This window comes from Sturnira hondurensis, unplaced genomic scaffold (genome assembly GCF_014824575.4).
Source record: "Sturnira hondurensis isolate 20B ecotype Veracruz unplaced genomic scaffold, ASM1482457v3 Scaffold0012984, whole genome shotgun sequence".
NCBI classification, from domain to species: Eukaryota; Metazoa; Chordata; class Mammalia; order Chiroptera; family Phyllostomidae; genus Sturnira; species Sturnira hondurensis.
Window position 1 is genome coordinate 214,681 of NW_028085615.1, and position 26,836 is coordinate 241,516.

The window sequence follows — 26,836 nt, forward strand, 5'->3', positions numbered from 1 at the left end:
TCCCCTGCCTCCCTTCCAAATTGCTGCATACACACTGAGAACACAGTAAGAACTGAACGTGGTTTCTCACAGGATGCAGTGCTGGCCTGTGAGCACCAGAGGGCGCCATTGACTTGCTCCGGGCACAGCTGACGCCTGCCTTCAGGGCAAGGCCTGGGAGGGCAGCGGCCCGCGGAATTGGGGACGCTGGCTGGAGAGGGACTACTTCAGCCCCCAGGTCTCCCCCTCCTGGGATCAGTGACCATCAAAGTGGCAGGAACTGTCTGTCATTCACTGAACCCAGCCTGTGCGCCCAGGGGCAGGGTCCCTCCAACTGCAGGAGAAGCTTAGGGAGGTGATTGAGGTCAGAGTTCACGGAGCCCCAAAGCCCAGTGTCTGTACCTGCACGGACAGCACAGGGGTCCAGTCCCCAATTTCAGGAGAAGCTGCGTGGACCAACTTCATGCCCAAACACTTGCTTCTTGCAGGTGCATTTACCTGGAAGACTGGAGTTTGCCTCAGTGACCTGGTGCTGGTCTGGGAGCACCCTCATCCACACAGTGTGCCGGCGGGGCTGGAGGGTGCTTGGCTGCCTGGGGCAGTGGAAGAGGCCAGCCAGCCACCAGTCCGGAGGGTCCCACTCGGCACAGATACCGTCACAGGCACACCCATGGACACTGGAGGGCAGGACAAACCTCCTCTGCCTGCCCCTGCAGGGCTACCCCTAAGTGCTCCCAGGAGCTGGACTAGGGAGCAGGCACCTCCGAGGCTGGAACCCGTGGCTGGGGTGCCCTGGCCCCTGCCTGGAAGGTGGGGGAAGCTGGAGAGAAAAAGTGAGGCGTCTGGGAACTGAGGGCAGAAGCAGAAGCCGCACACAGGTCTCTTGTCTCTTGGCCGCCCCACACGTGACGCTGGAGGGGACTCTGGGGACAGCAGGAGCCCAAGGCTCCTGAGTCACGGGAGCCTGCTGTGGGCTGGCCAGGGACCCCGGGAGCAAGGCCGGTATGGTGGCCCTTCCTGAGCCCTGCTGGGCCCACCTGGCTCCCAGTCTGGGGCTTTCGCTTTGTGAATCTGCTTTCCTCCAGCTCCCGCCTGTGGAGGTCTGGGGGGCTCTGGGGTCAGATCAAAATGAGATGTAGGGTGTCAGACTCCGACAACAGATGACTTCGGGATGTTCCAGAGAGTCATTTAGCTCATTACATTTTTACAATCAAAGCCGTGTCTGAACCACGAGGGTGCAAGGAAGCGTACGAATGCGGGCTGCTCTGTGGTCCTTTGTTCACTTGATTAATTCCAAACAGTCCAACTGAGTCATTCATTTCAAAATTGGTCCCAGGCTGAGGCTGCCCCGTGGCTCACGTTTCAGTCGGAGCTTCTGTCATCCCGGGGGCCTGGGCTGTCGGGGCTCCCCTGCCTGCTCCGGAGACGCTGTGCAGACCCTGCCCCCCGCGGCTCCTGCGCACTTAGCCAGATGGGCCCCGTGCACCGGCCCGGACGGCTGGTGCTGCCAGGAGCGAGTAGCGCAGGCTCTGGCCCCTCACTGGGATTCGGGCTTCAGCTGCAAATGATTGCAGCCACCTCCCGCCCGGACAGACCCTTTCCTCCACTCTCTGTCACGGAGCAGGGGGTCCTCTGCAGTGCGCACATCTGTCCACGTCATGGAGGGGCTTCCTTGGCCTCCAAACTCTTTGGCTGGGTGGGTAGGGGGCCTTTACTTAGCGTCGCCTTCTATCCCCGCCCTGCCTGCCCTCGGAGTCACCATCCCAGGCACCCGGAACCACACAGAACTCTTTCCCCTCGTCCTCCTGCCGATCAGTGTCCCTCTCTGTGAGGCGTCCTTGGTCCCAGGTGGCGTCCGCCCGTTTTCCTGCAGGTGCGGAGCGGCCCCGCCCTCTTCACAGTAAAGCTCTGTCCCAGAGGGTCTCACGCTCAGCGCGGGGACAGAGGGCGGGGGGGAAGACCTTCATGTGCGGTCAGAATCCTAATAGAGGTGGCCGGGCGCAGAAAGCTACTTAATGAAACAACTCAGCGCCCAAATCAGCGGAGACCTACAAAGACCCGCGGACTGGAAGGTGCGCTTCCCGGGCCGGGGGCCTTAGCGCCGTCGCCGGGGCAGCGCGGAGTGAGTCGGAGGCCTGCAGCCCTGGGTCTGCAAGAGGAGGCGCGCAGGCCTGAGTGACGAGCCTCGGCCAGCACGGGCCTTTCGCACTGGTGCCATCTGCAGGGCGGAGAGTCAAGGGGACTCCGGAGGCCAGCCTGGCAGGAGGACAGCTCCATGTGGACCGCGGGTGTCTGCAGGAAGAAGCCAGGCCCACGCGTTTGCAGCAGTGAGATCTGGGGCAGTGGCCCGGCCGCTCGCAGCCTTGGTTTTCCAATCCACAAAACAGGTGCAGACACTTCAGGACCGAGAAGGATGCTTTTCTTCCTAATTTCTAGTAACGACGATGACACAGGCGCATGAGTGGGGAATAGGAGACAAGGTGGAGCGGAGCAACGGATTCTTCAGTTAAACTTGCTTTGTTGTTTCCGTGTTTTTGGAAAGCAAGAAAGGGTCTTAATGCCCTGGCTGGTGTAGCTCAGTGGATTGAGCGAGGGCCTGCGAACCAGAGGATCGTGGTTTGATTCCCAGTCAGGGCACATGCCTGGGTTGCAGGCGGGTTCCCTGCAGGCCAACTCCCAGCAGGGGACGCATGAGAGGCAACCATACATTGATGTTTCTCTCCCTCTCTCCTTCCCCTCTAAAGATAGGTAAATAAATAAAATTAAAAAAAAAAAAGAAAGGGTCTTAACAATTTGGGAATAAGGTGGACAGCAGTGCATGGGGGGAGAGCCCAGGACCGGGTGAGAAAGGGTGAGGAGGGGAGATGGAACATGCTCTCCAGACCTGCGTACTGACGCAGCAGAGACGCAGCCTGGGTGCCCATTGGGCTCAGTCAGGCCCGGGGCGGGGTCTCAGCCAAGTCCTGACCCCCTCTAAGCTCAGCGTCCTCACCTGCCAGACAGGGCGGACACCCTGACCTCCAGGGGGGCACCTGGGAGCATACACACAAGCAAGCACTCGACAGTGCGCCTGCTGCCCCGGTATGATGGAAGGGCTTTGGGGGCGGGGTGGGGGCAGTTCCCTCTTTCGGTTTCCTCTGGAGGGACATTCTCTGAGCCCCCCGTTAGCCATTCCTCGGATCTGGGGGACAAGTGGTTTCTGTAGCAGAACCAAGTTTTCCTGGCCTTCAGGATTCTCTACTCAATGGAGCCCCGAGACCTACCATCTTCCCATCCCTTGCTCGCTTCCTTCAGCTACACGAGCATGAGAGAGCCTTCCGTGCGCTCTCTCCTGTCAGGAGCTCATTACCCCCGAGATCGCAGCGTCTCTGACCTCGTTTAAGCCTCAGCTCACAGCACATCTTTCCCAAGGGCCTCTGGTTATTCCACCCAAAGGAAGCCGGCCCATCCACCTAGCGGGGTCTTGAATCACGTCCCGGCTTTGTTCTCTTTCTGGTGCGTTACTGCTTGAAGCTGCCATGTTGGCTTGTCTATGTGTGTATTGCTTATCTCCCTTCCACCCAGGCAGAGGCCTTGTTTCTCTTGATCTGTGCTGGTCCAAAGACCCAGAAAAGCACCTGGTACCGAGTGGTAGAGCCAGCGTACTGGCTCACTGCCCCAGGGCCGCAGCTCAACACCCTCCTCATCTGTCCAAATGCAGAGAAACCTTAAGCCCTGGAAGATGTTACCAAATATACATTTTAAAAAATCCTCACTTGAGGATGTGTTTGTTGATTTTAGAGAGAGAGAGAGGGAAAGAGAAAGAGGGAAACATTGATTAGTTGCCTCCTGTATGTGCCCCAAACGGGGATTAAACCTGCAACCTAGGTATGTGCTCTGACTGGGAATCGAACCCATGACCTTTTGGAGTGTGGGTCAACGTTCCAACCAACCGAGCCACCTGGCCAAGGCACCAAATATGCATTTTTCAAGAAATGTTTAAATTACACTCTGAAGGTGTAAAACAAACCAGAAAGTTACTGTCGTTCCACGGTAAGAGTCAGGAAGGTCAAATACCAAAGAAGACGAAGAGTAACGATGTTTATGTTGTAAACAGGAGATAATGTGATGTCCTAATGTTTTCCGGACAAAAATCCAGGGGTGGGCAAGACTCTCATCGTGCCTGAGAGACAAGTCTTTTCATCAAGGAGGAAAAAGGGGACGGTGATAAGGAACCTCCAGAAAAGGCACAGTGACGCCCACTTGTTCCTCCCGCTCTGCCCCACAGTGCACTGGCCCCCAAAGACTGCCACGGGCTCTGGTCCATCTTTGCGCAGCCCCAGCGGTCAGCACAGGCTGGGACATGCCTCACGAGTTTGCTGAACAGAGCCAAGCCTACTAGTTAGGAGATGGAAAATTCACTTTATCGATGGTAAGTGTCAATTACTCCCCCCAAATGCAAGCGTGCTGTGCCCAGTACTGCTCTGCAGGCCCCACCTTGGACTCACAGTGTCCTGAGCTCAAAGTTCCCCTCTGTGGCGATGCCCTGTTACCCGCTGTCCCTGCACCAGTTGAGATCTGGAAACTCTCAAACCTGGTGATTCTTTCATTGCTCTACCTGCAATTCCAAATTCGACCACGAGGTGGCAGTTAGAATGACAGAAGCCTGTCAAAACTAGTTTAATCTCTAAAACTACACGCCTAAATTAAAACAACATACGTACACACACTTAAATTTGAAACAAGATACAAATTTACACACATGCACATACACATGTATTTTTAACTCATATTGCATCGATTTAAAGGTGCAGCTCGGGGAAGCATGCAGGGTTCGTTCCCGGTTGGTGGGAATACAAATTAGTACCTCCTCCTGGGGGGCAATTTGGCAATGCACATCGAAGGGCTTGCACACGGGCAGACCCTTTGGCCCCGCAGTCCAAGTTCTAGACATTTATCCTGGGGAGGTAATCATGCACCGAAAGGGTGAAAAATTGTCAATATAGATACTATAACTGCCAACCCAGTTAAATAAATTACATATGATAGAATACCATGAAGCCATCATATCCTATAGGAATTCTTAATGATGTGGAAAAGTCTCATGGTACACTAATTGAAAAAAAGAACAGCTACCAAAAAATACTCACTGTAACTTCAGCCTTAGACTAAGAAATATAAGAAGAAACTTGTGCGTAAAAAATGCTGGAAGAGCGAACACCAAAATATTGGAAGGACTTGTCTGTGGGTCACTGGACTGAGCATGGCCGCTTCTTCTGCTTTTGTGCCTTTCTCTGTCCGGGGGTGGGGGGTGGTGGGCTTCATAATAAATGCGCTTCTGTTGTCACGGGGTGGGGGGTGGGGGGCGTTCAGTGAAGCCTTGTGGCAGAAAGGAGGGGCCAGAGGGCCGTGGACGCCGACGAGGCACCTTGCTAGGCCACTTCCAACCCCAGAGAGTTGGGGGGACTCTTTTGTCCTCCCAGCACCTCCTGTGGGTCTGCAAAGGGACTGGGTTTCAGCAGGCCTTGCTCAGGGGAGGGGATGAATCTGGAAAACGCAGCTCAGTCTCCACCACAACCTTCCTGGGGACTTTTTTCTTGTTCTTACTTCCCCTTAGGAAGTGACAAGGTGCAGACACAAACTAAAAAAAAAAAAAAAAAAAATCCAAAAATCCTCTGAGGCAGGTTTTGAAGTTTACTAGGTAACCAACCCCCTTTTATGTAACCGATAGTTCTCCAAACGCTGCCAAGATGCCCGTGGGGGGATCGGAATGATTTCCCAAGCTCCTCCTTCCTCCCCTCGAGGCTTCTGCTGTGAGGAGAGAGCAAGACATTCCCGAGGGGCTCTGGCTGCGTCACCCCCTGGCCCTCTGGCCCTGCAGGCGTGATGTCCCCCCCCTCCCGCCCCACCACGGTGCTCTGAGAGGCTGTGTGGCCCGCCCAAGTGTGCACGGCTGAGTCAAGACCGGACTTGGGTCTCAGCGACGGGACTCAGGGTGATGCTCAGTGCTCAGGCCCCTCTGGGGGGGCTCATCTGACCTCTGGGATGACCACGTGGAGTGCACCGCTCTGTAAACAGACCCCAGGCTGGGGGCCAGGCCCTCCACCCACCAAAAGCTGGGGCTTTCAACCCCAAAAGTGTGAGTCCTGAGGGCCTCCTGCCCGCCCCCTGCATGCATGGGCCTTCTCCGGCCTGCAGGCCCCATGGGAGAGCCAACCCTCCAGGCAGCACGCGAACGCAGATGCTGGGAGCCTCCCAGCCACGTGCACAGGGTCTGCAGTGAGGCCAGCCTCACCAGGGGCGAGGCCCAGGCCTGTGTGGAAACGGCGGTGGGCCTGCAAACGGGGCTGCGCGACCTCAGGAAAAGGGGACTCTCGGCCCTGGGGCAATCGTGGGAGAGACATCGGCTTCCCCTCCCCGGCGGCCTGGTGGGGCCTGCTCCCAGCGGCTTCCCAGCGGTGGCCCGGTGGAGGGCCGAGTGCAGGCAGCAGGAAGGCTTGCTGGGCCCAACCCACCTCCTTCCCACCCCCCCCCCCAACTTCGCAGCAGGCGCACTTGTGCTCGACGCCCATCCCCCGCCTCGCCACCCGTACATTCACAGAGCCCGTCTCTAGCCCAGGTGGACGCCAAGCATTTCACACGCTACCCCAGCCCCCCCCCCCCCCCCCCCGCCGCTAGATTCCCAACCTGTGATGTCCATGACGTCACCACTGTCTGCTGTGAACTGCAATGTCTGGGTGCCCTGCGGATGACCTCACTGCTCCTGAACCCCAGCACCCCTCTTCACAGGGAAGAAGATGCAGATTTAGAGCCGCCAAGGGGCCCAAGCCCTGGATGCAACCCCAGGTGCCTAACTCAGCACCCAGACTCCCGCCCATGGCCCACAGGGTGCCCCACCCCACCCACCATCAGCCACCATCCTCTCTGATGCAGGGAGAAAGGAGTGTCACCACAGGCTCAGAGGAGACGACCACAGCGGACGAGGAAGACCCTGTCACCGGCCACCGCCCTCAGCCCTTGGGACACGAGCACCTACAGTCAAGAGTCGGCCAGGGCATTGGAGGGGTCTGAAGGTTTCTGGTTCTCCTGAGCGGGCGAAGCGAACGGTCCCCAGACACGAGGCAGAAACACTGCAGCAGAAGCCCGTGGTTCCCCAAGCCTCCAGCTGCCCCAGGACCCTGTCTCCGCCCCAGTCCGGGAAAGCTGCGGGGGAGGCCGTGGTTCCACTCTCAGGGCTCTTGCAGGTGGATGGCAGACCTGGCGGAGGCTTCACGAGGAACAGGGCATCTCTGGTCTGGGAGGCTGGCTGCCTGCCGCTGGGGACCCTGTCCTGGCCGCCCCACAGAACCCAGGTTCTGCCCGGAACCCAGTGTGGGCTGCTTTGGGCACGAGGTAAATGCTTCCAGGGTCCCCACAGAGTCCCCGAGGGCCTGGCTCCTGATGGTTCTGTGCTGCCCTCACCTCCTCATTTGATCCCAACCCCCGAGGCTGCCAGTGCTAACCAGGTCGGCTGACACAGTCATGGCTTGGGGACAAAGGCTTCACAGAAGCGTTTTCTAACCATATCGGTTGACACAGTCACGACTTGGAGATGACGGTTTCACAGAAGCGTTTTCCAGCAGGACGGACGTGGCATTAGTGGATATATGGTGTTGCTTTTATTCTTACTGTTTCTTAGTATTCTAACCTTTGCACTTCTGATAATTTGGAATCTCTTAGAATTAATGACCACTCTCAGAGAAAAAACAACAGTTGGCTCAAGTCCTAAGCAATATCACCCTGGCTGAATTAAGGCATCGTACTTTACTTATTTGTTCCTGTGAAAGCCACCCAAGAAAGAACAGTTCAGGGAAAAATATGTATTCCCACAGAACTGCCTCATAGAATAGCAAAAACCCCTTTAAGAAAATAGCCCCTGATTGTCAAAGAGTTGTTAGAGTAACAGCCCCTCCTTTACCTTGAATAGGACTATATATCAATTAGAATTAGACAGGCATAAAAACAGAAGAAGCTGGTTAACTATTACAAAGTAAGCACTTAGAAACTACTACCAAGGAGTTAGAGTCCACAGTATACAAAAAACATTTTAGACAGCAAGATAGATAGCTAAGTTAGACATTACAAAGGCTTATAATGAATTTCCTAACCTCTGCTTGGTCTAAGCGTACCTGTTGCCCATGACAAATTCTGAGAACTTTAATAAACAGTAAGACATTCAAACTGTGTACATAGAACTATTTCAAATTGTCTGATTAATGGTTCTCCTGGTCAAAATAACTTTTGTTTAACATAACTGACACCATGGGAACTTTCGTACTTTTCCTGGTTACCTTTGTATTGTTTTTTTTCTGCTTAACTGATCATGCTATGCACCTGTAAATGTTAATCACTACCAGAAATGAAAATATAAAAACCTGCTTGTACTTGCAATAAACGGAACAGTGCTTCACCTGCCTTTGAGCTGTGTAGTTGCCTGTTACCCAGCGCCGACGCCTACTCTCACCTGAGGGACCCTTAGATAAGCTGCGGCCGGACCGCGGCACGAGGCCATGAGTGAGGTCTTCCTCACCCTGGTTCACACAGCAGGAGCCTGAAGCTCAGAGAGGGGAGCATCTTCCCCAAGGCCGCCCAGCCAGAGGCACGCGCTCTGGCCAGACCCCACCCCCGGGAAGGCAGCCCCTGCAGACCTGGGACCCATCTTGCCTCCATCACCAGCCCCTCCTGGTTCTGGACAGGTCTGGCCATTAGAGAAGCCCCTGAATCAGCCCACGTTTCCCTCCCTGCCTCTCTCTGGCCGGAGGCCCGGAACAAACACAGCCTCCGACCGGACGGCTCTGCCTGGCTCTCCCCCACCCGGCTCACCCCGCCCAGATGCAGCAGGAAGTCTGCACAGGGCCAGGCAGCACCCGGCTGCCTTTCAGCTCACTCCTTGCGTGGCCCCAGCCAGCCTGGGCTGGGGGCGTTGAGTCCAAACCTAAGCTAAGTTTTAGGTTTAATTGTAAAAGATCTGACAAGTGATGGCATCACAAAGGCCAAACTGGAACCAGCCAGTCTGGGGACCTGAGCAGAGACACCACGGTGCTGGCAAGACAGGCAGTTCTCTGTGCACTGGGAAGAGGGCGCTCTGCAGCCAAGGGCGGGAAGAGCAGTGCTGGGCAGGCCCTGAGCTGGGGGGGGGCGGGGAGGGGCGGGCTCAGGACCCCAGGGCTTTGCCATCTCAAAACCTCACTGCTTTGCCTGCAGGGCAGCTGGAGCTTCGACCACCCTCAGCCCGCCCCGCCTGCAGGTCCTTCCTGCCCAGAGCTACTGCTAGTCCCTCCGAAAGACCAGAGCCCTGAGGAGCAGAGGAGGGAGGAGCGCAGACAGTTAAATAAAAGGCTCAGAGGGAGGGTGCTGGCTTGAGAGAAAAGGGCAAAGAGAGCAAAAAATAAATGGCAAATTACCGGGTAGCCATCTCGTCCTGATTGCCCCTGTGGTAATTAATACGTCATTAATAATCAGACTTTCGGCAGAAAAACCACATGGCAACACTTAGCATTCAATCAGGGCCCCCTAGACTCCCCTGTCCTGCCCCCCAGTGTTCAAGGGTTTGCAGTGGAGGCTGCTGGTGGGTAGCCAGTGCCTTTAGGGGGAGACTCAGGGCTCTGATGGGTCTGGGGTTACCCGTGTCCTGCCTCATTGGGCCAGGCTGAAGGGGCCACCAGGACACGCACCCACGTGAGTCCTCCCCACACCAGTCAGCACCCGTGGCGAGGGCCACGTGGGGACATGGGGTTCCCAGGGGCCGTGTCACAGCCACCGTGGAAAATGCTCCTATACTGCTGAAGGGCTGAGAGTGTGGACAGGGTGTCCTGCCCGCCGCTGCCCCGGGATGGGGCACCCTGCTTCTCCCCCATGTGCTCGGAGCGGGGCCTGCCTGCCCGCGTCTCAGAGGCGGGCGTCCACCTCAGGCGGCGGCTTTGGGGTTCTGCATTGCTTGATACACTTAATAGTTCTACAGCCAAGTTCAAAACCGCTGCTCCCCAGCCCCTGCATGAGGCACTGCAGCCAGTTCACACGGCTGCCTCCGAGGGATGGCCGGGACTGACTCAGCGGCGGGAAGCTGCCGCGGCCCATAAATCTGCACATTCCTGCTGGCTCACTCTGGCTCAGCGGGGCGCTACATGCCTGGAGCAGCCTGGATCCCGAAGGGTGCGATCGGGAAATGAATCAAGGCGAGTGGAAGTCAAAAATAAAACAGCTCATCCCAAAGGAATTCCTTTAGAAGGTGCGTTTTGACTCAATCAGATTCTCCAGGTGCTTCTTGAGCGTATTTGCCAGGACTTAGCAGGCTGCTCACAGGCAGGCTCGTCTGGTTTCTTGGAGAAGAACCTGCACACAGTGGGCTACACCCTGTGTTCCACGCTGCCCGGCGACCCCAGCGCACCCCGCCCCTGCTTTCTCAAACCCAGTGGTGGCCAGCTGCCCAACCCGGGGAACCCAGGGAGCCAAACCTATTTTGGCAAAGAAGAGAGATGGGTCCTGGAATCCAGCTACTAAGCAGACTTATTCCTGGCACCTCTGCCCGACTCTAGAGCCCCTTCTGCCAAGGCACGTGAGGCAAAAACACGGAGAAAGACCAACTGCTGCAGCGCAGTGGGCAGAAGTGGGCATGACGCCCGCCTCTCCGTGCGCCCAGGAGCCGGGATGCGGGGAGGGGCAGGGCCTCTGCCGGTGCTCCTGGGGGAAGGGGTCACGGAGTGTTTCCAGGGGCACGTTGAGCCCATTGGGCTCTGCGCTTGCGTTCATCTGCAGATTTAAAAAGATATGGCCCCTGTCTGGACTCATTTTTTTTTAGGACACACCTCTCTAACTAAAGGGTATTTTCATGGAAGTGCTACAGAGAGAGAACAAAACGTCTTATCTTTCGGGAGCAGAGAGCAGTCCGGGGCACTTACTGGAGGACCTGCAAAACACAAGCGGAGAGAGAGGCCTGGGTCAGAGCCGCAGGGAAGGAGCGTCCCCTCCCCAGGCCCTCCTTCCACGGCCACCAGCCTCCCCTCCACAAGCACTAGGCTTTGGGGTCGCCAGAGCCCCAAAGCGAGAGGCAAGCAGAGGCAGCCGTTGCCCTCGCCCTCGGTGGGTGGGCGGGACCGCCCTGCACGGATGGGTCAATGTGCTCATTTCAGGCGGCTGCCGCTGGCCCCTGTGTGGGACTTCGGCCACCTGGGTAGGAATCAGACCTCAGTCCTGCCTGAAGGGCACATTTTGGTGGTCACTGGGGAGTGGGATCATTTCTATGGAAGGGAGAGACTTGGGAGGGGAGCATGTGGGGCAGAAGGAAGAGCAAGCAGAGGGCCTGGGACTGCATTCGGGAACAGCGTGTGGGCGGAGCCTGAGGCCCAGCCCTGGCGTTAGAGGCTCAGCTGCGGGGCACGGGGTACTTGAAGGGGTCGGGACTAGAAGCTGAGGGGCTGCCTCCGGGAAGGCTGGTACTGCCAGCCGTGGCTTGTCCCCGGAGATGTGGACTCAGGTGTCCTCCTGGTGTGCAAAGCACATTGCACATCCGTGACTGCACTTGACCTCAGCAGCTGGTGAGAATACGACGAACACAACTTGACAGATGACAACAGAAAGAAGTGACTTGTCTAAGGTCGCATACTTGGTTGAGTGTGGAGCTCATCCAGGAAGGAGGTGTCTCAACTCAAACCCTACACACTTTCCAAGACGCCATGCCTGCTCCTGGCAGACCCGGGACCTCAGTGTGGGGTGTGAGTCCAGCTGCACAGGGAGGTGAGCCCTGGGGCCTTGGGGAGGGTGCAAGAGGCAAGCTCTCAGACTCACGGAATTTTCCTTGAATGACCAGGGATTTAAGAAAACAACTGCATGGTGAAAGCACAGGACCCAGGCAGGGCTGGCCCCACATGGGACAGATGCTAGGATGAGTCCCAGGGGCGAGGGATGACTTCTGGGAGAGAATGGGGAAGAGAGGTGCCGGGTGGAGAGGGGAGAGCTCAGAACGTGCCCGGGTCATCGGGCTTTGGAGGGTGGCTGTGGGAGAGGCCTGGGGGTAGGCCAGGCGGGCCGGGGCACCGGGCCTGTCTCTATGCCATGACCCAGGGGCCGGGGGTGGGGTGGGACCCCGAGTGATTTGAGGGGGCAGGCCTGGGTATGGGGACATGCTTGCCACTGTTCCTGTGAGGGTGCAGGCAGCCTGGGTGGTGCCTGCAGTGGAGATGGAGGGAAATGAGTCAGGAGACGCTTGTCCATCAGGACAGACAGGGCTTGTCTTCCACATAGTGGTGGAAGTCGGGGTGGAGGGGCGCGTGTGGTGTAGAGGAAGGAGGGAGGGAGTGAGGGAGGGAGGCAGGGGAGACTGAGATTTCTGGCTGGAAAACCGACGGAGGACGGCGCTAATGCCCAAGAATGTTCTCGAGGGGGCTGTGGGTCCCCCAGGTCTAGACCGAGGTGGGGCAGGCGCTGGCTGTTTGGACGCCCATGCAGCGCCCTTCTCGAGGTCAGCGAGGACCTCACACCCTGCTTCACAAAGGAGAAAGAAGCCACCGGCTGGACGCACGTCATCTGTCTGCTGCCACATGCACACACCTGCCTGCACCTGAGCCTGGGACCCGACTGCCCCCCCCCCCCCAAGTCCCTCAGGCTGAGTCAGAGGCACCAACTGGCTTCCACCTGCCGGGGCTGCCGCGCCCACCTGCCTTCTCCCCTCTCTCCGCCCGTCACATCCTCGGCACTCTCCGGCAGATCCTTCCTTCCCGCAGCTCTGCGCATGCTCCAAGTCTTCCGATTGTAATTTGTAATTAAAAAATTCAATCACAGTTGACATGCAATATCCTATTAGTTTCAGGTGTACAACGGAGTGACTAGGCATTTATAGACTTCAGAAGCGATCCCCCTGGTAAGTCCGGTACCCACCTGGCACCGCACGCGGCTGTTCCGGTACCACCCAGGACCGTCCCTGGGCTGCGCTCGTCGCTCCCGCATTGCCCCGCGACGACCCATCTGCACTTCTTAACTCCTTCTCCTCCCCCCCAAGCCTTCTCCCATCTGGCAACCATCAAGATGTTCTCTGGGTCTACCATTTTCTTTCTGTTTTGCTTGCTTATTTTGGTTTTTAGATTCCACACGTAAGTGAAATCGAATGACATTTGCCTTTCTTGGTCTGACTTATCTCACTGAGCATAATCCCTTCAGCTCCATCCACCCTCCACAAACGGCCAGACCGCCTTCTTTCTCTGGTCGCGTAATACTCCATTGTGTGTGTATTACAGCTTCTTCATTCATTCACCGATTGATGGGTGCTTGTATGGCTTCCATCTCTTGGCTCTTGTAAATAATGCTGCAGTGGATGTGGAGGTGCTTATATCTTTCCAAATGAGCAATTTGGGTTTCTCTGGGCGAATACCCAGCGGTGGAATCGCTGGGACACGCGGCAGCTCCATTCTTCCTTTTTGAGGGCCCTGCTTACTGTTTCCCACGGTGGCAGCACCAATTCACAGTGCCATGAACAGTGCATGAGGGTTCCCTTCGTCCACACCCTCATCAGCACATTTTCTTCATGGACCAGTCGATGACAGCATCCTGACGGGTGCGAGGTGATGTCTCTGGGTTTCGGTTCGCATTTCCCCGATGAGCACTGGCATCTGACCACAGGTCAGCCGGCCATCTGTCTGTCCTCTTCCAGCTCCTCTGAGTGAAAGGCGCCCTTTGCTCGCGCAGCCCCTGTCTCCCCGCCCCCCCGCCCCGTCTCCCTCACAGCCTCACATGCTGCGAGGAAGAGGCCCTGGGGAGGTGCGTGGTGTGCCTGCGATCGCTGTGCTGGCGAGGGGCATCTGGACGAGAAGCAATCCCATGGTGCCCCACACCCACGGCACCGTTCTCCATCTGTAGAGGGGGCCCAGAGTGGGAAGAGCACCCCCTCTCAGGCCTGGTGGCCAGGGGACCACCGTTCTGCAGGGGCAGCATCCCACAGCCCCCTAACTCAACATCTTCTTCTGGGAACCCCAACCCCAGCAGCCAGAGGTCCTTTAAAAGATGCCCACCCTCCCACTCCCTGAGTGGGCTGGCTCCTGTCAACTCCTCACCCTTATCCCACACTGCACCATGATCTCTCTAGGTGCCCCATGCCGGTCTCTCAGCCTCAGGACATCACTCGGACCCTGTGCCCATGGCCGGCAGGCGGTGGCTCCCTACATGGCCTGGGAAAACCTCACGACAGCAGGAGGGCATCTCTTCCCCTTTCTCCCCGTTGATTTCTATCAGCTCCTTGCCATCTCCTTCTCAGCATTAATTTGATTATTAAATGCTCACTTGTGTGCCATTTACTGTCTGTCAGCCCCATCAGCAAGGCAGCTCCCGAGAGCTGGGGCGCCACTGCCTGGCTTCCTGCCATCTCCGTGCCCCGCGCCTCGAGGGGGGAGGAAAGCCTGGCAGGCACATGCGTGGCGCCTCCATACCCTGCCCGCTGTCCGTCTGGGGCTGGTGCTCTGCTTGCGGTCCTGGGGGTCCGATCTGTGGCCTGCAGTGAGTGGGGACCCAGGAGAGATGGAGGGGGGTCAGGTGGGGCTGGAGCAGGCTGTCCAGGGGCCCCACTTTGGAAAGTGAGGCTGGCTGGAGGGCCCCCAGCTGACCATGCGGTGGTCCCTCAACAGCCCAGCTCATCGCGCACCCAGCTTTCAAACACATGTTCCAGCATCGCTGGGTCTGCTGTCAGGAAAGTGCGAGGGATGGAGGAAGGGCCGGGTGGACGGACTGTGTGGGAAACGGATGAAACGAGTCTCAGAGAGCAGAGGGTCAGTGGCTCTGTGGCCTCTTCGGCTGAGCCGAGGGGGCTGGACAGGGGCTCCCACGTGCACCTTGAGGTTCGGAGGGCAAGTGAGTGGCTTGTTGACAGGTAAGCAGAGGTGTGTGCAGGTTCTGGGGCCCCACAGTGCCCGCCTTGAGCTCTTAGCCCCTCCTGGGATGATTAATGTCTGTTTCCCAAATGGGCAAGTGAACTGGGAAGAATATTTTCCATAGCCTGGCAGGTGCCAAGCTGCACACCAGGGGGAAGGGCTGGCCTCGGCGCCTGTGGCTACTGGGGTCCTTGTCCCACCCCTGGAGTCTGCCCCTGCTCCTCTGTGTTGGACGGGGCTCCTGACTCCCACTCCACCTGCTCCCTGCTCTGCCCAGCAGGCCCTGGTTCTGACTTAGCCCTCTGCCTCCTCGAATTCAGCCACCTCAGGCCCAGGCCTTGGCTTTTGACCCTTGAAAACCCAAACCGATCTCCAGGATGAGCTTCTGAAGGGGTTTCCCCAGTGCAGTGAGTGAGCTGGGAGATGAAATGAGGCTTGGAGGTTGGCACATTCAGAGCCAATGATGAGTTAGTGAGGCAGGCACTTGTCACAGGCCTCAGCCCTGGCTGGAATTAGGCCAGTTCCACCAGGGGGTGTCCAGGCCTCCGAGCCCTGGCTCTCTGCAGAGAGCGTGCACCGGCGGAAGGGGGGACTGACTCAGCACCCCAGCCCCTCTGGGCTGCCTCAAGGACTGAGCCAGACGCTGTGCCCGAGTTTGGACCCCAGGACAGCGATGAGGACATGTTCTGAGAGATGCGTTGCTAGGCAATTTCGTCATTGTGCAGACATCACAGTGTGCATGCATGTTACTGAACAACACAGCCATTATAATCGTTGGTATTAATCTCTCTTTAAAAGTTTGCTAGAAGTAATCAGTAAAGCCATCCGATTCTGGGCTGTTTTTTGTGGACAGGTTTTTTTCCCCCTTATCCTCACCTGAGGACATGTTAGAGAGGAGGGAAGGGAGGGAGAGAGACATTGATGTGAGAGGGAAACATTGACTGACTGTCTCCCATAGACACCTCAACCAGGGACCGGACCCACAGCTTAGGCATGTGCTCTGACTGGGAATCGAACCCGTGGCCCTTCCGTTTTTATGCGATGATGCTCCATCCAACCATCTGAGTTATACCAGCCAGGGCTGGAAAGATTTTCCATCACTGATTTTCTCTCCACTTGTTATCAGTGTGTTCGTATTTTCTATTTCTTCTCGAGTAAGTTCAGGCAGTTTGTGCCCTTCTGGGAATCTGTCTGCTTCATCTGGGTGATATAATTCATTGGCCCATGGATCTCCATTGTGTTCCTTTATTAGTAATCCTCCTCTGTCTGTAAGGTTGCTAGTGACATCCCTCCTTTACTCCTGATTTTAGTCATGTCAGTGCCCGCTCTCTTCTGCTCATCAGTTCTAGGCAAACGTTTGTCAGTTTTGTCGGCCTTCTCAAAGTACCACGTTTGGTCTGGTTGACTTTCTCTGTTGTTTTCTATTTTCCGTTTCATCCCTTTCCTCTCTAATCTTATGATTTTCTTCCTTCTGCTTGCGTTGGTGTAAGTTTGCTCTTGTTTTTTAACATAGATATTAACAGCCATGCATTTCCCTCTAGGCATTACGTTAGCTGCATTTTATGAGTTTTGGTAGGTTGTGTTTTCATTTTCATTCCTATCGAAGTATTTTTGATTTCCCTTGTGGTTTATTGTTTGAGTCATTGGTTATTTAGGAGTTTAATGTTTATCCATAGTTGTGAATTACTCCAATCTCCTTCTGCTATTGGTTTGTAATTTAATTTCCTCATGATCAAAGGACATATTTTGTATAATTTTTATCCATTTACATTTACTGAGGCCTGCAGCTTAAGATGTGATCTACACCGGAGAGTGTTCCATATTCACTTGAAAGAATGTGTACTCACTCTGCTGTTGTTGACTGGAATATTTTATAGATGTCTGTTTGGTCTAGTTGATCTATATGTTGTTAATTTAGTTCTTTGATTTTGTGCATATTTGTTCTATTCATTATTGAAAGTGGGGTATGGAGGTCTCCAACCATTATTGTTAAGCAGCCTATTTCTCCCTTCAATGGTCAGTTTTTGCTTCATGTATCTTAGGGCTCTGTTGTAAGGTGCATATACATTTATAATTTTTAAATATTCCTTTATCATAAAATGTCCTATTGTCTTAAAGTCTATTTTGTCTGATGTCAGAATAGCCACTTTAGGTCTTCTTGGTTATTGTTTGCATGATGTATCTTTTCAGCATTTTATTTTCAACCCACTGCTTTTTAAATCTAGTTTGTCTCTTATAGAATATTGTTGGATCATGTTTAAAAAATAACTAAAATTTAAAAAATTGTGTCAATACACACCTAACATAAAATTTACAACCTGAAATATTTTATTTAAGTGTTTTATTTATTTATTTTTAGAGAAGGGTAAGGGAGGGAGAAAGAGGGAGAGAAACATCAGTGTGTGGTCGCCCCTCATGCGCCCCCTACTGGGCACCTGCCCGCAACCCAGGCATGTGCTCTGACTGGGGATCGAATCTGTGACCCAATACCATAAATACTTTAAAATGTACAATTTAGTAGTGTTAAGCATATTTACATTATACTGTGTTCAATCTCCAGAAATTTCCCATTTTGGAAAAACTGAAACTCTGTAGGTGTTGAACACCACCTCCCCAACCTTTCTCCCCTCAGTCCCTGGTGGCCACCCCTCGACTTTCTGTTTGGGGAGTGTGACCGCTCTAGCTCCGTCAGTGAGTGGGGCGACGCAGCATCTGTCTTCTTGTGATCGGCTGACTTCACCAAGCATAGGGTCCTCACGTTTCATCCATGTTCTATAGCACGGGTCAGAGTTTCCTTTTAAGAACGAATAGTATGTAAATACCACATTTTGGTTTTCCATTCATCTACTGATGAACACGTGGATTGCTGCCGCCTTTTGGCTATTGCGAATAGTATTCTTATACAATCTGTGCTCGACACCTTGGTTTCAACTCTTGCAGATACATACGCTGCAGTGATATTGCTGGATCACGTGGTAATTCCATTTTCAATTTCTAAAATGATCCTCAACCCAAGATACGTTTACTGGTTTTACAGTGAGAGGAAGGGAGAGAGAGAGATCGATCGTTGCCTCCCACATGTGCCCGAACAGGGGACTGAACTCCCATGCCTGGACTGGCGATCAAACCCGCAGTTTTTTCTGGTGTGCGAGACAGTGCTTCAGCGACTGAGCCACCTGGCCAGGGCCCGTTTTAAATGCTGTGTGGAACCACCATACTATTTTCCAGGCTGGCTGTACCATTTTACGTTTTCATCAGTAGTTTACAAGGTTTCCAGTTTCTCCACATCCTTGCCATCCTTGCCACCTATTATTTTCTGATTTTTAAAAAATAGTCGCCGGCCTGAAGGGTGAACGGGAATACCTCACGGTGCTCTTGACTTGCATTTCCCCAGGGATTAATGATGATGAATGTTTGTGGGATCACTTTTGATCGATCGATTGCTTCTGCCAATCTCTTTGATTGAAGCGTTTAATCCGTTTACATTTAATGTGATTGCACATAAGGTAGGTTTATGTGTTCCAATTTGCTATTTGAGTTCTATATGTTTTATGTTTTCTTTGTTCTGCTAAATTGATATTTTCTAGTGTACCATTTTCATTCCATTTTTAAAATCTTATTTTTGGGGGTTATTTTCTTAGTGGTTGTCCTGGGATTACAATGAACACCTTAATTTAAGATAATACACTTTTGATTTTAAAACAATTTACATTCATTTTTGTATGGGTACTTTGCTACAAGATAGCTCTGCTTGTTATCCTTTACTGCTTTACTCATTATCGGCCTGTGAACATGGTTTTAGCATTATTGCTTTATTCAATTGTCTTTTAAACCAGGATAGACAAAAATTACAAGTACTGCCTTCCATTTTTTGCTTTTGGCAAAAAATGTGACTATAATGTGCTTTCCAGGTTTTGCTGTGTATAATGTGTGCCCATGTTTTTGGCCCAAACTGTTGGGAAAAACGTCTTTCATTTTAATTTTGAAAATTTGCTTGTTTGTTTATTTATTTATATTCAGAAACAAAACTGTTTATTGTATTCCAGGGTATTATTTTGCATGCAGATATCGTTATTGTTCTCTAGAGTTACACTTAAAAAAGATTTTATTTATTTATTTTTAGACACGGGGGAGGAAGGAAGAAGGAGAGGGAGAGAAACGTCAATGTGTGGTTGCCTTTCATCTGCCCCTTTCTGGGGACCTGGCCCAGAACCCAGGCATGTACCCTGACTGGGAATTGAACCGGGGACCCTTTGATTCTCAGGCTGACAGCCCACTGAGCCACACCAGTCAGGGCTCTAGAGTTACACTTTAAATGCATAAGTATAAATAAAAGATTTGAAGACATTTATATAGGTACAGAATTAGTACTACCCACGTATAATGTGCATCCTTATTTTTCCCTCAAAAATTTGGACAAAAACGTGTGCACTATAGACAGCAAAATATTAGGTGTGGAACTCTTTGACTTTATCCTAGTTGGGATTTGTTAAGCTTCTCTTATGTGTAGCTTAAGTGTTTTTCTTTAAATTTGGGGACGTTTTCAAGGAAAAATGATAGGAAATGAGGGAGGGTATGTCGGGATGGTTGGTTGGCAAAAGCCTCTCGGAGGAGGTCACATTTGTGCTGATGCTTCGATGACAAGGGAGAGCTGTGAGGGTGGGCAGTAAGGGGTTAACTCAACAGGCCTGGGCTGTCCAAACCCTGCACATTCCGAAGAAAGGACTGGGAGGGAGATAACCTTTAAGTCCTTGAAATATGCTGCCTAATAGGAAAGACTTTGAACACCTGGGGGCCATCCAGCATACCAGATAGTTTATGCCAACAATGTGAATCGTCGTGGGGGTTTGGGGTCATGTTGTGTCAGTCTGAGCTTTGGAGGGGCTGGACACTGAATAGATAAGGTCAGTCACTCAATAGAAACTCAATAATACCCGGGACAGTAAGGCTCCACTGAGCTTCCCTGGTTGGCGAAACGTCACCCACACGCTGCCACACATCCTTGCTGGGAGAATTGGGCTGTCTGTGCAGCCCTGCTGGGAGAGGCAAGCTGGCAGCTTGGGCTCCATGTTCCTCTTACCTGTGCTGACTTTGATCTGTAGCTTTTTGCTGCAGTAAATCATAACCACAAGCATAGAAAATAAATTTGGGGAGGTTTTGGCCATTATTCTTTCATCTATTTCTTCTGCTTCTTTCCCTCTCTTCTCCCCACAGTATGTGTATGTTGGCGCATTTCCCAGCATCCCGCAGGTCTCTTAGGCTCTGTTTGCTTTCCTCATTCTCTTGTCTTTCTTCCTCGGACTGACAGATCTTGATGGACCTCGCTTCCAGTTTGCTGGTTCTTTCTTCTGCCGAATGTTGTTGAGCCTCTCTCATGAATTCTTCCTTTGGTTATTGTACGTCAGAGTTGCTATCTGTTTCTGGTTTGATACTTTCTCTCTCTCTATTGATATTCTCCATATTGTAGCACATACTTCTTGGCCTTTCCTTTAACTCTTTAGATATCATTCCCTTTAGTTTTAAAAATACTTAAAATAGCAAATATAAAATCTTTGTCTATTTTTTCCAGCTGGGCTTCCTCAGAGACAGTTTCTATGCATTGCTTTCCCCCTCTTTTATTGGCAGGCTTTCTTGTATCTTCCTGTGTCTTGTATCTTTGTTGTTGTTAGAAACTGGGCATTGATAGTAATTTAATGTGTCTGCTGTGGAAATTAGGCCCTGCTCCTACCTTTCAGGACTTTTTGTTGCTGCTGTTTGCCGTCACTGTTGCTCATGGTAAGAGGTTTCCCTGGACTAAGTTTCCAAAGTGTGTATTCTTTGTCATGTGCAGCTACTGACTTCTCTCTTGCTTCGCTTAATCATCAGCAGAGTCAGGGATTGCTTTTAACGCCTTGGTCCAGTAAGCCCCCCACTCTGTGCCCAGGGCTCCTTGTGCACGCTGGAGTACAACTCGGTGCCCTCTTCCCAACTCTGCTTTGCCTTCATTGCCCGCATGGGCAGAGCCTCAAGGTTAGCCTGAGGCGACAGACAGGCTCTCTCAGGCCTTCCCTGAACATGCACACAGCCCTTCCCCTGCACGTGCCTTCCAGATCCCCAGGAATATGCTGGAAAGGGGCTTTGCAAGGCCCCTTTAGACACCTCACCACCTAGGTATTTGTTTCAGGTTTTCTGTCAGCTTCTCGTCTGCTCCCACTGCTGCTGCCACCTCAGGCAGCTGTGATTTTAAACAGTTGCCAGGGAGTGTTTTTGGCAAGCACTTGGGAGACAGTGCTGTCCGATGAGCAAACTCTACATTGGGCCAGATAAGGATGTGTCCTGTGTACGAGCTTTCCCATGGGGCTTACAGACAGGTTAAACAGCGACAGCTCTCTGCAAAAGAGCACTGGGGGAGCCTCAGCCTGCCGTTCGCCTCCCCCAGTGTCTGCTTCTTCTCACGGGTACTGTAGTTGCCAGGCTGGCAGCTTCTAAGAGTGCCAGGGGGCTGAGGAGATGGGCGAGGTAGAATGTCATGAACACTGAAGTTTTTAGCATCATTTCTTTCTTGAATTAAGGGGTTGCAGCAAGTTCTTCATCACTTCCCACAGCTCCAACAAGGCCCGTTTTCCCCAGCGTCCCTGCTGCTTTTCTGAGGGAGTGGATTGTCAGGGTCCGTAACTCACTGTTTCAGAAGCGCTTCTCCCACTGAAGTTCAGGGAGGGTTTCCTGGGGTCAGAACGGATAGATGAACAAGCAAACGAACCCCAGCCCCAGGACGTGGGGGCTGTGAGATCCGTGGGTGCCTCTGTGTGTCTCTGCAAATCTAGTGCAGGCATCTGCTAAGCAGCCTTTGTTGGCTTCATTCAATTTCTTCCACATTCTTTATCCTTCATTTGCCCAGTGGGCCTTCCTTCTCTCTCCCTCCTCTCTGCCTTCCCCTCCTTCCTGTCGACAAGCATTTGTTGACCATCTCTTGAGGGCCTGTGGGTCTGGACCCAGCTCCTGTCCGAGACCTTGTGCTTTGGTCGGGGAGAAAGACACATTTGCAGAGAAGACCACCACGGCCTCGCACGGGAAGTGCTGGGACAGAGGGAGGCATCTGGGGTTGGGGGAGACGGGGTGGGGGGGGCAGAGCCATGGATGTTCTTGGAGAAAGAGAGTGTTCTAGAAGGAGAAAGAATCTTGCTCAAGGTCCCTAGAAGGAGGACCCTGGAAGTCCAAGAGCAGGGCCAGCCTTCCCCAGCTGAGAAAGGGGCCTGTGGGAGGTAAGAAGTTCACTCCGTTGTGAAGGAGACACACAAACACTGCAGGGCTGTGGAGGAGGCACTTGCTGAGCAAAGGCTCCCTCTGGAGCCGCAGAGGACCCCCCCCCCCGCCGCCCCGGGCCAGGGGGAGCAGCAGGAAAGTGTCTCCGCCAGACCCCGTTCCCACAGGCAAAGACAGCCTTTCTCCCAGGGACGCAGGAAAAGGCCTGGTTTCACAAGGGAAGGCGCCAACGCCAGGGTGTGCATGTGTGCAGAACTATCTGGAAATAAACACCAGGCCCAGCCAGAGCTAATTGGAGGGGAGTCTGCTCCGGGCTGCTGTTCGTACCATTCTTCCCCTGGAGCCTCGGTTTCCTTATCTGCTATCGGGAATAATAACAGACGCTTATCTTGCAGGGTTCTGTGGAGTCACGTGGGACAAAGAACTGGAAAGGACACAGCACACGGGGTCTGAGGGGCCCAGCGAACTCTTGCCTTTCTTTGGCTTTGCGTTGCTGTAAACTGGAGTCCTAATTCTAGTGGCTTGTTGAGTAACTTGAATAATATTATACTTTGTCCAAAAAAAAATCACTGTATATTCCTCATTTCCTTCCAGAATGGAAGCCAATAAGCGTTGGCTTAAGCATAAGTGAAAAGCAATAAGCGTTTTATGAGGCCTGAAACAAGAACTGAGTGATGAAGTGCGGATGGGGCGGGCCTGGGCATGTGGCGTGCTCTGTGTGGGGGGTGATTACACGCAGAACCTAGAGTGAAGGAAGCCACAGTGCGGTGACATGAAGCAGCCTTCAGCTTCGGGACGTCAAAGCACGCAGAGGGCTCTGGCGGCATTTCCCAGCAGGGCACTTTGGTGGGTTTCTCCGGGCTTCTACAGGGGGAAGGAGGTCATGCAAGCCTGCAGCTCAGCAAGAGGCAGGAAGCCCGCCCCCAGCACCAAGGAGAAGAGCCCGAGGTTCGGAGAGAGCCTGAGGTTAGGGAAGAGCCTGCTCAGCTCCCCTGGCCCGTTGGCCGGGGGGGGGGGGGGGGGGGGGCGCGAGANGGGCTCCTGAGCAGGCTGGGGGTGGTGCTGGCTCAGGGGGGCCATGTCCCAGAAGAGACAATCTGGCTCAATCCAGGGAGGGGGGCATCATCAGTGTCCTGGGGGAGCATGGCCCCCAGGGGTGAGAGAGAAGTGAGAAGAGGGCCAGGGGCGGAATCGTTTAAGAGGCAAGCGGGGTCCTATAGGAAAGGTCAAAAAGAAGGGAGTCAGAGACGTGGGAGGAAACCCAGGCCAGAGTGGAGCTGGGAATACAGGGTCGGGGCGGGGGGGGGGGGGGGGGGCCAACAGGGAGGGTCAGGGAGGGTCAGGGAGGATGGTGCCGGCAAAGCCTCTGCTGGCTGGACTGTCAGGTGGTCAGTGGTACTTTGGCCAAGACGATGTTGATGGAGTGACAGTGAAAAGAGACTGGAGGGTGGGGGTGAGTGGCAGGTGAGGCGGGAGAGCTGGGAGAGGGCCGGGTGTGTGGACACCTCCCAGGAAGCTTCACTGTGCGGGGCAGCAGGGGGCGTGTGCCGCCTGGGCCCTTCAGGTGAGGTGAGGATGGCAGGAGGGAGGGGTAGGCCAGTCCTCAGGTTGTACGGGAGGAAGGCGAAGGAGCCTCCTCCTGGTGCCTCCGCCAAGGGAAGAAGCAGTCCGGTCTGGGGAGGGATGGGGGCGCCCAGGAGAACGGGGCACCTTGGGCGGGCGGAGTCCCCGTCCATTCCCGCAGAGGGAGGAGGCGGCCGTTTCAGAGAGAGAGAGAGAGAGAGAGAGAGAGAGAGAGAGAGAGAGAGAGAGGNGGGGGGGGGGGCCAACAGGGAGGGTCAGGGAGGGTCAGGGAGGATGGTGCTGGCAAAGCCTCTGCTGGCTGGACTGTCAGGTGGTCAGTGGTACTTTGGCCAAGACGATGTTGATGGAGTGACCGTGAAAAGAGACTGGAGGGTGGGGGTGAGTGGCAGGTGAGGCGGGAGAGCCGGGAGAGGGCCGGGTGTGTGGACACCTCCCAGGAAGCTTCACTGTGCGGGGCAGCAGGGGGCATGTGCTGGGCCCTTCAGGTGAGGTGAGGATGGCAGGAGGGAGGGCCGCCGAGCGGGTAGGCCAGTCCTCAGGTTGTACGGGAGGAAGGCGAAGGAGCCTCCTCCTGGTGCCCCCGCCAAGGGAAGAAGCAGTCAGGTCTGGGGAGAGATGGGGGCGCCCAGGAGAACGGGGCACCTTGGGCGGGCGGAGTCCCCGTCCATTCCCGCAGAGGGAGGAGGTGGCCGTTTCAGAGAGAGAGAGAGAGAGAGAGAGAGAGAGAGAGAGAGAGAGAGAGAGAGGCCAGACACTGGCGCTGCTGTGGTTGCAGTGAGATTCAGCGGGTGTCAAGGACCCAAACGGGACAGTCGCTGGACCTGTGATGACAAGGAGCCAAGAGAAAGTGGCACGGGGCACCGCGGCCTCTGGGGCTGGGGTCCTGAGCAGGGGCGAGCAGGGGGAGGGTGCATCCCACCGCATTCCTGGTCCAGAGCAGACTTCCAGGCCTAGGTTTGCGAACCAGGAAAACCTGGGACTCACCGGGATCGCCTCTTCTTCCGGGCTTGCCGCGCCGTCCTGGGGGCCCTGGACAGGGAAACAAGGATAGACCCGTTGAGAAGGGAAGTCGGTGGGGTTGGCAACAGTGCGCCAGCTGCTGCCCACCCCCACCCTCCACTGCCCCCTGGCGGCAGCCTGCCCACCACCCTCTGGCGGGGGGAGGCAGGGAAGTATGAGGAGAAACTGTCTTCTGCTCCTGCTGGTTGCATTCTCCTCACTTGCTCACTTGTTTAGTTGTTTATTTATCTGTCTATTTATCAATTCACAGTCCCTTCGCAATAAAAAAAATTACTATCTGGGAATTCTTGAGAGAGGAGAGTTTGTAGCAGAGAGACTTCTGAGAGGTGAGAAATCTAAGGCTGAGGGTGGGGGCAGCTCATTAACCTCCACTACAGTGGAGCTCCGGGGACAGCACAGCACAGAGAGACACCTTCGTGGCCTTTCAAACGCTTAACCCCGGTCGCGACAGGCACTTCCTCCTGTCCTTCCCTCGCTTGCTAGAACCGTGCTCAGCCCCTCCCCGCCTCCTCCCGGCTCCCAGCTCAGGCAGATGTGTATCCATTTCCCGGGATTTATTGCAGGTAACATGTTCGCCACACAGATTCTTTCCAGCACCCAGCTCTCCATCCACACGGTTTGAGCCTTTCTGCACTGAAGATGGGACCATCCTGCCTCTGCCCACGCAGGTGCCGACAGAGGGCTCTGGGTAGGGAAACGCTGCCCAGCCGGCCGCCTCAGCCAGAGGTCCAGGCCCTGCACAGTCCGCCCGTCTGCTCCGGGGCGGAGGGTCTCTCCTGGAGCTCCCAGCAAACACCCCTGAACCCCGTGGCCTCGAGTTTCCTCTTTGCCTGCCTCCAGTTTCACTCCGAGTCCTAGTCTTCCTTTCTTTTCCCAGGTGCTGTGGGGAGGTGTGCAGGAGAGAAGACGCACGGACTGGATTGCAGCCCAGACGGCACTAGACCCGGCACTAGACCCAGCACTTGACTCGTCTCTCCAGCCTCCCCACCCCAGGTGCAGTGGTGGGCGGGGCTCCAGCCAGAACCAGTAGATGGACAGCCTGTGGCTGTATTACAAGGCACTACCCCTTCCCATAAAGGTCACCCCCTCCCAAATTCCCAGAATAAGCACCAAGGAGGGACAGACTCCTCGTAATCAGGATGTGCGTGTGTTTTCCGTTTCCCCTCCCCCCTCTCCCCCCCCCCCCCTTTTTAAGCGGTGCTCACTGCGCCCCTGGCCTGGGGATTGGGGCAGGACAGAAAGGCGAAAGCAGCCTCCTGACCTTCGTTCCGGGAGGCCTGGGTGAGGAGGAGGGGGCATCCGAGAAAAAGAGACCCAGAGCGTTACAGGCCAGGGAGGGGCGAGAGCGCCTTTCTGGTCTCGGGGGCTTGAGATCCGGGCGGTCAAGCAAAACCCAAACATCGAGTTGCTAGTACTTGCCCTCCTGAGTCTGCAGTTCAAAAAAATTATTGTGGCCAAGAACATGTAACATAAACTTGACCATATTTAACCATTTTTGAGGATACGGTACTTAGTGTTGACGTACGTCCAGTGTTGAGCAAATAGGTCTCTAGAGCTTTTTCATCTTGCAAAACTGGAAACAGTGCCCCTGGCCCCCCCCCCGCCCCCCCTTCCAGAATCCACCGTCCTACTTCCTTCTTCTAAGACTTTGCCTATTTTAGATAGGTACGTGGAATCTTGCCGTATTGGTCCTTTCGTGATTGGCTATTTCATTTAGTCAAACGTCCTCAAAGTTCATCCACGTTGTTGAAGTGACAATTTCCTTTTTTTTTTAAGGCTGAATGACATTCCATTGTACGTATATACCACACCTTCTGCGCGCATTCCTCCCGTCTGGCGACGGAGACCAAGTTGCCCCAGCCCCTTGGCTACTTGAATGACACAGGGGCGCAGGTGTCCCTGCCCACGAGTGGACTGCTGAATCATACGGTCATTCTATTTTTAATTTTTTGAGGCACCTCTATACTGTTGTCTATAGTGGTTGCACCATTTTACATTCCCACCAACAGTGCACAAGGGCTGTAATTTCTCCACATCCTCACCAACATTTGTTGTTTTAAGGTTTTTTGGACAGTGGCCACCCTAAGGGGTGTGAGGGGATGTTTCACTGGGGTTTTAATTTGCATTTCCTTGATAAATAG

General features: G+C 54.3%; 1 protein-coding gene across 5 annotated transcripts in view; it reads right to left on the reverse strand.

The window, feature by feature from the left end:
- COL23A1 (collagen type XXIII alpha 1 chain) overlaps nt 1-26,836 on the reverse strand; it is a 278,632-nt gene that overhangs the window by 32,103 nt on the left and 219,693 nt on the right. For all 5 annotated transcript variants that reach the window (XM_037060883.1, XM_037060881.1, XM_037060882.1 and 2 more), the window contains exons 3-5: nt 24,660-24,704; nt 10,896-10,903; nt 9,402-9,428 (exon numbers count right to left, since the gene is read on the reverse strand). In XM_037060883.1, the coding sequence (XP_036916778.1) occupies nt 9,402-9,428; nt 10,896-10,903; nt 24,660-24,704 (80 nt within the window). The remainder of the gene's footprint in view (nt 1-9,401; nt 9,429-10,895; nt 10,904-24,659; nt 24,705-26,836) is intronic.